The 13,415-nt window shown below is 34.7% G+C and overlaps 1 protein-coding gene across 1 annotated transcript in view; it reads right to left on the bottom strand.

Annotated features, from left to right (window-relative positions):
* dnah6 (dynein, axonemal, heavy chain 6) overlaps nucleotides 1-13,415 on the bottom strand; it is a 203,204-nt gene that overhangs the window by 83,821 nt on the left and 105,968 nt on the right. Inside the window, exons 52-55 of the mRNA XM_087237125.1 lie at nucleotides 12,872-13,039; nucleotides 11,631-11,866; nucleotides 3,220-3,481; nucleotides 3,013-3,136 (exon numbers count right to left, since the gene is read on the bottom strand). Of these exons, the coding sequence (XP_087093251.1) occupies nucleotides 3,013-3,136; nucleotides 3,220-3,481; nucleotides 11,631-11,866; nucleotides 12,872-13,039 (790 nt within the window). The remainder of the gene's footprint in view (nucleotides 1-3,012; nucleotides 3,137-3,219; nucleotides 3,482-11,630; nucleotides 11,867-12,871; nucleotides 13,040-13,415) is intronic.

Raw genomic sequence — 13,415 nt, 5'->3', positions numbered from 1 at the left:
ATATATTAGAAAAATGTATAAAACCATTCAACGATGGTTAAGCCAAAATCAATTTTCAGTTTCAAAATTAAATTTCAAAATTCAATGAATGTTAAACTTTTGCCAAGCTTTTACCAACTCCATAGGGATATCGTGAGGCAATCAAATGCAAATTATTCTTCCGAGTTTTGACAATTCCTCGACCACTCTATTCAAGGTCTATTACTGATAACAGCAAGTGGGAATTTATGATGGAAATACAAAAAGTATACAGCAGTAACTGCACATTTGGGAGATTGCCTTATGTCTGTAACACACAAGTGTGATTAAAAGCCTGTACATAAACCAGATGCCAGATGGAAACATTACAACTGCTATTACAAAGCTACAACAAGATAGATGACAATGAAGTGAAGGGATGGACCCTCTATTTGATGGCCTTCTTGGATAATGGGGTAGTTCATATCTATTTTTGCTATACTCTTGTGCCTTTTTGGATGATGAGTTGCCTCCTGCAAGCAACAGCAGATAAACGAAGTAATGGAATTCAAGCTGACATCTCTGCCTGGTTACTAGAAGCTGGACTGTAAATAAATATGTGGGATACTTGGTATTTAAAATCTTACGCTGTGCTGTGTTGGGAACTTGTGTTTTTAGAAGCATTAAAGAGGTAATCTAATGTTATTTCATACATTCATTCAACTACACTGACAGATAGTTAGACTCTGATGCTCAACCATGGGTCACGTTTTAAAAAATTATTTGGATGTAAAACAGAGTATTTATTTTCCCCAAAGAGCATTTTTCATAAAAATCATACCTGGCTCTTTGTTATGTAACCAAAGTTGAAAATACTTTTATGGGCGATTATGGAAAATAGTGTGTGACCAGTCCGAGTGCGAGACTATGCCTATAACTTCACAACACTGCTACACAAGATTTAGCTGAGAAAAAAAGTGTGGATTGCAGGGAAAGCTAATCTTTTCATAAATTAATTAAATCATTGATTCATTCATTCATTTTCCTTCTGGTTAGTCCCTTATTTATCAGGGGCAACCACAGCGAAATAAACCGCCAACTATTTTAACGCAAATAAGCTGGTTCTCCCCGCACACCGTTCCCATGTGTGTGTCAGAGCTACAGAGATCTGTAGCCTTCACATACAGTAGATAAACAGCACAGTAACAGACACGAAAGAAGCAGATCTCCATTACTACAATAAGAACCTTCCCAAGTGTTGTTTGATGTATTTGTTGTAGAGTTAATACAAGCCTTTCTGCAACGAGTCACACACAACAGCACAGTTTAGCTTTGCACTATTCTTGCACAGAAAATGTAAAAGGGTACACATTAATATACATTGTTTTATGGATTACTGTTATGTTAATGTACGAAATAAACCTGATCTAATGTCCACGAACCTGATTTTATGTCTTTTACAATTGTACTGACACAATGTGGCTGTGATGAATTACGTAGCTGAGATCTTTTAATCCCAGTTGCTTTGCACACGTCCTTTCTTGTGGACATGATTATACGCATTACTAAGAACACATGTTATTACGCGCCTGTCAATCAATTTGGTGGGTGGGGAAAACCACACTCCCACGTCATGGTGGACCTCAAAATGGGAGGGATTTGGATTCTATTTTAATGTCAGGAAATTTAAAAAGAGAGACTGATTACGCTTCTATCACTCCAATATGACTGTGGACACACTATACCTACACACAGTTCTGTTCAAACAGATTACAAATGTTTATTTTCAACATGGGCTCCCTTTAAATACTTCAGCTGAACCCCTTTGTGAGTTATTTAGAATGCATCAGTTATATTTCATGGTGACCACTGTTTTTATGACATTATGCAGTCCTATGCATAGCAATGGAGATTAGAGCTACTGAATTTACAACACATCAGTTCAACAGCTTGAAAGTAAGTGTCTGTTAAACAGGGAGAAGAATAATAGTTACCTAAACAGCGTGTACAGTCTGTTATGAATAACTCAAATTGTGAGAGTATGTGTAAAATGATTCTTATTGCTATATTCCATATACATCAGCATGCATTTTACAAAGCACAAATGTTTTGTTTGTTTTGCTAGTAAATCTGTGTATTAAAATGTCAGATAGCTATTTATGCTTTATTTGATTGAAAAGACTGATAAGTTTCAATGTTTTTTCTGAAATAATCATTTTAAAAGTATTAAAAAACTACATTCTTTTTAGAGAAAAGATGGATGTAGTACTACTCTACACTAAAGAATAATAAGAGTTTGGGCAAATTGAGTAATTGAGTTTTCATTGTTCTCATACTGAGGATAACATAACCGTGAGCTGCAAAGCTGAACTTATCTGCTATGTTTCTTTTAAGTAACGATGAGGAAGTACATGGTGTTTCTCAAATCTCTGCATCCAGGAATTGGGAAATGTGCCAGCCACTTCAGCAGACACAGTGATACAAGTAGTTGTGATTTCTATGTTCGTTCTTCTCCTTCATCTCCACTGAGGCTTTAGTAGCAGTAGACCTTATTAATAAAAGACTCTTCATCTCCAGGCTGGACTCCTTATCTTCATTATTATTTGACTCCACACCAGCATCCCCCCTAATTCAACAAATGAACACTAAAGCTAGGGCTTAATGGATAGAGAGCTGGACTCGTAATCTAAACGTTGCATGTTTGAGTCCTGGCATTAGTATTGTTTGTGTGTGTAAAAAGTGTCTGCTACATTGGATAGCTTTTTTTTTGTCTATAAAGATACGTAATTCCTCCAGCACTCTGTAATGACAGCCTTATTTGTCAAAGACATAAATCAGATTCACTCAGCTTTTAACAATTACGCAAAATGCCTATTTTCCATTCCTCAACTTTAGTTAGCTTTTTCTAGACGTCTTTGGCCCCAACACAATTTGTTGTTTTCTGTTTTTGCAGTATTATCATTTAGAGCCCTAGTGGTGCAAAATTGACTAAATTCAATAATTATGCAGTAATGGAAACTTATTTCTTACTGTCTCTCTCTCTCTCTCTCTTACCCAGTGACTCTTTCTCAGCCATGCTGGACTCAAACTGCTCCTGCAAAACTTTGATTTGATTCTCCACCTCTTGAAGTTTATTCTGCTTCTCTTTTAAAGTGGACATTGTTGCATCCAACTCAACCTAAAAGAACAAATTCAATGAATAACGGCAACAACAATACACAGTAAACATCCTTATGCAAACAAAATTTGATAGTGGCTCACCTGAGCAGCAGCCAGCTTTTCTCGTTTAGGTCCGACCTCTTTCAGAACTCTTGAGTACAGGTCCATGGCTCTCACCCACATGCACATGGACTTGCATGCCTTAGACACTTTTTCCACCTTTTCAGGCACAAAGTCTGGATTGCTAATGTATTTGTGTAGCTTCTGGAGGATCTGAGGTTTGATATTGTCTTTGTCATAGTCCATGAGTTTTTTCAAGAAGTTGCCATCTCCCAGGAGCTGCTTTGCACTGGCCCAGTCTGTCCTAGTTTGAGAAATACAAAGAATATATGGTAGCAAATCAATCAATAGATGTCTTTCACTCAAAGCATGGATAGCCAGTTTGACTATGACATGCAGAATCAAATGACTTGATAATGGCACAGTACATGTTATCAATTTTATTTTATTTTTTTTTCCAGAGTTTGCCATTCATATGGCCATATTTTCTGTGAACGAAGCATGGATGAATGTGCTGTTTCATGAAAGAAGACAAAACACAGTAAAGCCAGGGTTAGACAATGCACTGGACAACACAATATTTTTGGTGTGTAACAATAGCGAAAGTGTCATATTATTTGATTATGTGATTCCTAAATTGCTGTAGTGTCTTGGACGAGTAACGTCAGGCTATACATTTATTTCTGACTAGTCATTACATGATATATTTTACAATACTGATATCACAGAGAAGGCAAATTTAGTGACTGACCACTAAAAACAATAAAATACACTTTAGTTCAGGTCACAATTCATGCTATTAACTACTTGCATATTACAGTATTTATAAAGTATTATCTAATTCTACATCCCTGATCCTAAACCCAACTACTATCTTACTAAATTTTAATAAACGCTTAATTACCAGTTAATTAAGCTAGTAGTGTTAGTTATTGGTTTGTTGATACTGTGAATTGTGACCTAAACGTGTTATCAAATAAACATATTGAAATGAAAAAAGTTTTGTACAAACAACTTAAGACAAAGCAAAGAGATGTTTTGGATTCAATAGAATAGTACTTAGACTTTCATTAAAATAAATAAAAATGTATTAAAATACATTTGTAAAACAAAAAACAAAAACAAATGATTTTTTTTTTTAAATCATAGAAATGTGTTTAAAATAAATAAATGTGTAAATTAATTCAATTCAGTACTCTGAAAATATACTTTTTAAAGTTTATTTGATTTTAATTTAATAAATAAAATGGAATAAAATTTAATTTCCGTAACTAATTTATATGTAATAGCATTGTTTTTGAGTAATATGTACCAGTTTTAAAGTATACTTATAATATACTTTGCAGTGCTCTGTTTCACGTACATTTTACTTATTGTAGCATAGAATTAAGTCAGTATAGTGTGCTTTACTTACAAGGGTAGATTTCTTGTTACATCTCTAATATATCTATCTATCTATCTATCTATCTATCTATCTATCTATCTATCTATCTATCTATCTATCTGTCTGTCTGTCTGTCTGTCTGTCTGTCTGTCTGTCTGTCTGTCTGTCTGTCTGTCTGTCTGTCTGTCTGTCTGTCTATCTATCAGTATTTTCTGTTTTCATTGTGAGTAGAAAATATACATCAGATATCATAAAGCAGCAAATCGCTACACCTAACAACAAAAGCAATGATAAAACAGAGTAAAATGTAAAATGGCGATGCATGGCAACAACATTATCAAAAGTATAATATTCTTAAAATTTCGAACTTTGATTTCTACAAGTTTTAATGGAGTACTTTTTAATTTTATTCTTGCCTGAATTAAATTTTCTTTAACATAGAAATTAAATTAGCTTTCTTTTTCGGTAGTACTGTACTTTCTCTATCGCATAATCATTTTTATAACAACTACAGCGAGTATTACAAAGAGTAATATAACAAAATAAAATCAACATATATTTTTAAACTATACTTTAAAATAAAGATTTTTTTTATCTAAACTCATGCATTATTACACACTCTGCACTGCTTTATTTCTAAAACTATGACATCTAAAAAAAAAAGACAAGATTATTTGAAATATATTTGGTTATTTTCATTTGACAAATGATTATGGCTGGTAAATCTGAATGTTCAACTTATTACAAAACCCCCACATTCTCTCCATCAACCTTTAATTACATTATCAGCTTTAACAGCAGCTGGATGAGTACGCAGCTGGAAATATTAAACAAAGGTGATTAGAAAAACTGATTATTGAATGCAGGCATTTTCTACTCGCACCAAAGCAAATCACACAAAATTAATTCATAAATATTTAACACCTGAAAATGCAGGCAATATACAGAGAGAATAATTGTGTCTAATTATGAACTGGAGACAATATTTCAAAATCATACATATTAAATGAAATATAGCACAATTAAGAGTCTCTCATATGAATCGCTATGTTTTGTAAGCCGGGTTATGAAATAAATATATGAAATATTTCCTTAGCAAAAAGGTAAGTAAAATATGTTTACCTTTATAACAATTTCTTTATTCAAATCAATAATATGTTTTATTATTTAAATTAACAAAATGTACATTTGTTTTATGTAAAAAAAAAAAAAAACTTTAATAACCATAATTACAATTCAATTTTCTAAAGTTAATATCAAATTACATTCACAGAATGTTTAATATCTGCCAGTGAAAGATTTTGAGCTTCATGTTACCTATAAGCAATGAATGTCATCATGAAAAATGATCTAAAATAATTCACAGTAATGTATCAAAAAAAGAAAATGGGTTTAGTTTTGATTTTATGTTTAGTTTAAACTCCACTAATCTGCCATTTAGACACAGCACAGGTTTCATACCATGAACAAATAATTGAACATTAATAGGATATTAAAAAACTGAATGAGGAACAGAATGAAAAATGGAATAGAGGAACAGAAATGCAGATTGTTTATTCAATGTATGACATTTTAAACAACCATAAAATTGCTATGTTATGAAGTTTATTTTGAGTAGCTCTGCTGCAGAAAATGATGATGATGCTGAAAGTTAGTGGATAGAGAAGAATGAGACTAATGATTGATTGAAAGGAGCACAGATGCTGCACAGTCAGAGTATCTGATGTGAATATGGACAGCACATACTGAGTCACACTGGAGCAGCTCTCAGAGCCAGGGGGCTTTGTAAATATGGATGTTGTGGATATGTTCTTATGAAGCACAAACAGATAGCTAAAACGATTTAATAGCAAAACATTCAATCATTAAAACTGACTTTGAGTAGGCCCACATGATTTTTGTGCCCACAAAAATCTGAAGATTAGCACACATTTTTAGCCCGTCATTAAATCTATTTATTTATTTATGTAAATTTGTGTAAATACAGTTGGGGAAGTAAGTATTGAACACATCATCCTTTTTTACAGAAAACACATTTCTAAAAAGTGCTTTTGACTTGAAATTTTCACTGGATGTTGGTAACAACAAAAAGAAATACATTTATGTAAAGAAAACAAATCTAATTAGTGTACAAAATCAACTTATGTGAAATAAAATGAAATGACACTATTGAACACATGAAGAAAGGGAACTGTGGAAAGGCAGTGAAAGCCCAGACAGCAGCTGAAATCTCTCAGTAGTTATTTAGCAACCCTCTGCTCTTTGTTATTGTAAATTAGTATCGGCTGCTTCTGTCCAACATCTACATTATAAGCATGATGGGGATGAAACCAGGATGGAAATTTCAGCAAGACGATGATTTTAAAAACACAGCTAAGGAATCCCAAATGGTCTGAGAAAAAATAATAATTACCTGTACAATAGCCAAGCTAATCACCTGACTTGAATCCTATTCACCTTATTCTCCGCCAACGAGTGGGCGCTGCCATTTGAATCTTTTTGGCTTGAGACTTCCGGTCTCATTCACTTCCATTCATTTTTTGACGTTAAAAACTGCTCATTACGCTGCTTGATGTTGCAATTTGATATTTTCTTATTATAATATTCTACTTGGTCTGTATAGTCATGCAAACATTTGTTTGTAGAGCAAGCAGTTTGACCATTTTCTGCTGTTTATTATTCCTAGTCACTTCTCCCATAGGCGACTGAATCGGAAGTTCTAAGACAATCGCGAAAACAGGCGCACTTCTGCATTTTAGAATAAGGTCAATAGAACAGGGGTGGCTAACCCTGTTCCTGGAGAGCCACCTTCCTGCAGATTTCAGTTGCTACCCATATCAAACACACCTGAACCAATTAACTAGGACCTGAACACCCCGTGATAATTGCAGGCAGGTGTTTTTGAAATGGGTTGCAACTGTAATCTGCAGAAAGGTGCCTCTCCAGGAACAGGGTTGGCCACCCCTGCAACAGAAAATACAAAATAAATATCAGATTTGATAGATGAGACCCACAGAATCATCAATATTTTTACACTCTGGTAAAGTCTGTGAAAAAAAAAATCACACCTGAGCAATGCATGTGACTTTACAGAGAGGCATCTTTAAACTGCCATCACCAAAAAAGCCCTTTATTAACTGTAAAGCATTAAATAAGTTTCAGTAGTTCAGTACTTTTTGCTTTTGTCATTCAATTGTTATTACACATAACTCATTTTCTGATTTATTTTTTTGCTTTGTTTTATGCATGTATTGTTTAGGTTTTTACCAAAATCTGGTTTTATTCCATGTCAACAGCTCCTTCAGAATGATTATTGCCAGGAAAAAAAAAAAAAAAAAACATGACGTGTTTAATACTTATTTCCCCCACTGTTAATTTAACCATGGCTGCCTCTATATTAGTTTGTACCAATGTAGATGCATGATGTTGGCCAAACATTCAGTCAGTTGAAAAAAAGAGGCATAACTAGCCTATCAACTAAACTATACGGCAGGGGTCACCAGTCTTGGTCCTGGAGTGCCGGTGTCCCTGCAGGGATTTAGCTCCAACTTGCCTCAACACACCTGCCTCAGTGTTTCAAGTATACCTAGTAAGACCTTGATTAGCTTGTTCAGGTGTGTTTGATTAGGGTTGGGGCTAAAATCTGTTGGACATCAGCCCTCCAGGAACAAGTTTGGTGACCCCTGCTACAGTATAAGGGTTAAAAAAAGGCTTTTTTCTTTGTAAATTAGGTTTTTGTATTGACAGTCTAAAGTCAAATTAAACTTTACTGTATATTTTATTAGACATGCTTGCGCATAAAAGTAAGAGTAAACAGTAAGTTTATTGGTGCAGCTATGCGAGCTTGTCCCTGTTCTGTTAAATTTACCGTATTATATCAAAGACAGATTGGGTTTGCTCACTGTTTGTTGAAATAGCCCATCACAGGTTACTGTATGTCAAAATCCAATTAATATCCATAATAAGTTTGATTAATAAATGAGATAATATACATTTGGCTCAATGAAGGCATGTACTGTATTATACAATCTACAAAAAAGTAGACCCCCACAATAATTACTGCATAATTTGCACACAAAAAGAACTAGTTGAAAAGTCATTTAAGTTTTGGAACACAACATTATCCAGGGAGCCACTTAAGTGACATGGAATGTTTTGGCAATGTTTTTAGGTTCCTTTTCTATACCTTGAATGAATTGGCACCATTCATGTCTATGGAGGATGAGGGAGCTCTCAAATGTCATATAAATTATCTTAATTTGTGCTCCATTGATGAATGAATGTCATTTCAGGGGACTGAAATGACATAAGGGTGAGTAATTAATAAAATATTTTTTGGATGAACTAACTCTTTAATGTGCATTGCATTCCTAAATGTCTAAAGCACTTTACAATCATATGAGGGGGGTATCCTTACCATACTCTACCTATTTTATCCACTCACCACACAACAACTATGAGTGGAATGAAGAGACAGTGGTATTAGGTCCTTCTTAGGGTTTCTACCTGACGCTTAAAAAAACACAATCAAGCATTGTTTAAAAATTAATCTGCTCCTCATAAACAAATAAACAAATGCATAATGTAGTCTATAGATTATAGAATTCTCACATCCCTCTGGGAACATTACACTTTAGCCAAAATACCAGACACACTGGACTGTTGTACATGTCAAACAATCTATTGCAGGCTTAATGTGGTGGCCGTGAAGGGTTTTTTGTTTTCTCTCTGCAACCCTTGCAGGCAAACGCAGGACAGGTGTCTGATCACAGCCACATCCTCTTGGATTAGCTGTGATTCTGCACAGTTTCCCTGGAGCAACAGGGGTTTAATCTGCATGTAAGTAATTAAAGCATCATTAAAATGTTTTGGCCCTGCAGAACTGCTAATTTTAGTGATAAATATGTTTAAAATCCTGTACACTCACTTGTTTAAAGAAGATCTTGTCTATACCAAAAAGAAAATATTCAATGTATGAAAAAATTAACAAACAAAGAGGAATATATAATATAATATAATATAATATAATATAATATAATATAATATAATATAATATAATATAATATAATATAATATAATATAATATAATATAATTTAATGACAAAGGCCGAAGCAGTGGCGCAGTAGGTATTATAATTATTATAATATTAATGTAATCAGATCACAGGTATATGTCTCTATTGTCAGGGTTCTGCCATCCTGGTCTTGTAAATTCTTGTTTTGGTAACAGGGTCCAGACACTAGCTCTGTCTTGTCCTGTTTCTGTCATTGTGTGTGTCTCTGAGCGCCATTTGTGAACGCGCTTAGACCGTGCACGTTCCCTCTTGATGTGGGCGTGTGAGATCTGTGCGTGTTTGCAATTGCGCGCTCTCGTCTCGGTGTTCACGTTCGTCTGTCTGTGAGTGTTTTCATTCATCGTGTACTCGTGTCTCACGTTCAGTCTTCTGTTTGTGTTGTGTTTAACACATGGTGCATGTATACATGTTTACATGCACTGCGTGCTTGTGTTGTCATGAACACGCGGTTAATGAGTTCTCTGCGTGTTCTAGTCTCGTTTTATGTGAGCGCATGGCTTGTGTTGTCTCTTTGTGTCATGTGATCCCCGGTCTATTGTCTAGTCCCACCCTCCTTCTTAACCCATTATTAGTTCATTACGTTCATCTGTTTGCTTGTTAACTTATTTCTGCTTATATTCTCCTCATGTCTGCTGTCCTGTGCCAGTCGTTTGTAGCCCTGTCTGTCTGTCCAGCCCTGATCCCTACCAGTCAGCCCAGTGAAGTTTGTTTGTGTGTTTTGTTAATGTTTTCCCCCTTTTATTTGCCTTTTATTTTTATTAATAAATACCCATTATTTGCTGCACCTGAGTCCTCGCTCCTTTTCCCTACACAAACTGTGACATTTATAAATATTTACAATGCATTTGAACATGGCTCAACTGATCATTCATCAATGACCAATATCATATATTTCACAAAAACACAGTGAGGTTGTCAACATGGACTAGTGATAATGATATTTTGGGAGCAGGAATAATATGTGTCTATTTATATATAATGCTTGTGTAACAAGTATAATGTATTTTTTTGACGTACAATGATGAACAATTATCAAATAATAATGCATATAGTGCAAGTGTTTTGAGCATTTATGGTAAGTTTTGGTAAAAAACAAATTGAAAATCAAGGTATTATTTAAGAACATTCCTGAGGAGGACTGTACATTCAGAAAACTCTAATAACAAATAATTCACTTTGCACAGGAAAAAAAAAAAACATGCAGCTTTTGGTGAATAGAGATTAATAAAATATAGAAGATAATGCCCTTAAAACTGCAAATCAAATAATAGCTATAGTGTGGAGTTAAATATTTATCTCATAATGACAGTTAATCTGTTAACTGTGACTGTTCTGGAAATTTTCAACCATACAATTACAAGTTTATTAATTGTTTCTAGGCATTGTTTCAATGCAATAATTTGCTGTTGAGATAAACACATCAAAAACATTTACCACATGACTCAATATAAAATTTTGTGTGAGCTATCCCTTTAAAAGTCTGTTAGTTTTAAGGTTAGTTTCAGTCTGTTAGTTTTAAGGATATCTATAAGCTAGTGTGCTACAAAACAGTGAAAAAATTCACGTTTAGAAAATAAAAACTGATATAAACATATAATGTTTGTAGAATGTAAATTTCCGCCGTCACCTCTTGACTAATCAAATGCTCTCTAGTATCTTCAAGACACTTCTCATTTGCTCTTCATTTGATGCGCTTAATCTCAACCACTTCCACTGGCAGAACTGTGATAAAAAACAAACTGCTATTGGCTGTTTTTTTTTAAAGGGAGGAGCTACACTTTGTCTTACCCTCTCTAAATTGTTCATTTGAGATTACGTAAAACATCCACATTTCAAAGTCCTTTATAGGATCTTTAATAACATTTAGAGAGGGGCATTATTGATGTTTTAATTCTGCGGAATAAAACATTCTTTCAGTCATATAATGAAAAATAGGATTCTGGAGTCATTTCTGGGTGGCACTGCAATTATAATATAACAAAGATAATACTCACTTGTTGCTGAGCAGGATGCACACAGCTTCCATCACAGTCATCACGAGGTCTGGTGGTTTGGTAAAGACGCGCATTTCTGAAATGTCAGCTTTGTCAAGGGCATTGAGGGCCTTATTGGCGCTGTCGAGTGCAGGCAGAGCCTCATCCAAGTCACGCTGTGCATCATCTGCAATGGCTTGAGTCTCTTCTGCCTTTACCTTAGCCAAAGCTTCATCCTCTTTCACAACCCTACGCACCTACACATCAAGAGGTCAACAAGAGCAAATGCTAATGGGCAGGAGATTTTGTATAATCAAGAACAAAACTGAAATTTTGTTTTGGCACTTATTTCACTGTCCTCTTATTGTTCAGAGTGCCTCTGTTTGTGTGGCTTTATTTGCTTGTTGTGTCATATACATATATGAATATTATTTATTATATTTATTTAGGTATACAGTATTCATAACTAAGTGGGAAGTACGGACTTGTGAGGACAATGTTCTTGAAGTGCAAAGAGAAAAGCAATTATACAACATATTATGAAGAAGAGACTTCAACTATGATAACTAATATGTTCACTCACAGAATCAGACTCTGCTGCTTTTTATGTTGTGCAATTCCCGTTATGAATTATGATTACACTTGGTTCACTGGTCTGTTGGGTTTCATTGCTTTCTCACCTCATATGAACCATAAGCCACTACAAATTTAATTTTAATAGGTCAATTTTTAGTCAGATCCCTTTTTTTTTTTGTTAAGTTTCACAAACTAATTTCAAGAGGAGCACGTGATATGATTAATCACAGCTGGTCTTGCATCCATAATCATAAGTAAGCCAATCGGATTAATCCAAACCCACTATAAATAGCCTGTCTAAAATAACTCCCTTATCTTTGTTTTCCGAAGAATACACCCATTCACCCCATCTCCCCCCTTTCCTCCTTTTCCAGGGGGAGTCCTCAAGAACTACCTGATCTTGTACCTTACATGCTTTTCGACCAGACGGGAGACCTGAGCTCAAGGTTCTCTTCCAGCACAGCATGTTAAACCTGCTAATATTATCAAGCATTATCTAAGTGTGAACTCTTGAATTGCATTTCAGAGTGCGAGTTCCATGTTCAAAACTAAATAGACCAAACTAAGGAATTAAATGCACCAGACAATCCCTCCAAACAAGCCATGCATGAAAAAGACAACTCTAAGTTTGGAAGTTCCTGTAAAAAAAAAAAAAAGGGAGCGGTTGTATTTTTAATAGTACACACCTGATCCGCGTTTTCTTGGTCCACGGCAAGTTTCTCCATAAGAGCACTGACATCGATTGATTTCTGCGCAAGCACTGGCTCCAGAGCCGAGAGGTCTTGCTTCATCTTATCAACCAGCTCATTTGTCTCCAGCAATTTAGTTAGACCATTTTTGATGCGGTCTCGTGCCTGTGTAGATCAAAGCACATTGCATTTCCAAGTCTTGCTTAAGCAAAATTGCTTATTTTAATATAGATGCTTTTATCTAACAAAAAAAATTATTGACATTCATTATTTCAATATTCAACTTTTTAAATTTAATTTTATTATAAAAATTCAGTTGAAACCCAGGCTCATTCTGAAAACGTACCACTATATTAAATTCTAGGGAGCACCAAATACGTCCTGGGAGGTTTTTTTTTTTTTTCTTTTTTTTTTGCATTTTTTGTTTTCACGAATCCACCACACCGATGTGTACGCGTTTTGAGAGCTCATATTTCTCTCGCAAGTGCCACCTTTTCTCGTGTAAATCCACCAGAGGCCACTGTCGGCTGACTGAATGACT

This window comes from Danio rerio, chromosome 1 (assembly GCF_052040795.2).
Source record: "Danio rerio strain M-AB ecotype USA chromosome 1, GRCz13ab, whole genome shotgun sequence".
NCBI classification, from domain to species: Eukaryota; Metazoa; Chordata; class Actinopteri; order Cypriniformes; family Danionidae; genus Danio; species Danio rerio.
The sequence above is the reverse complement of the archived record's forward strand: the minus strand, read 5'-3'. Positions and strand labels throughout refer to the sequence as shown.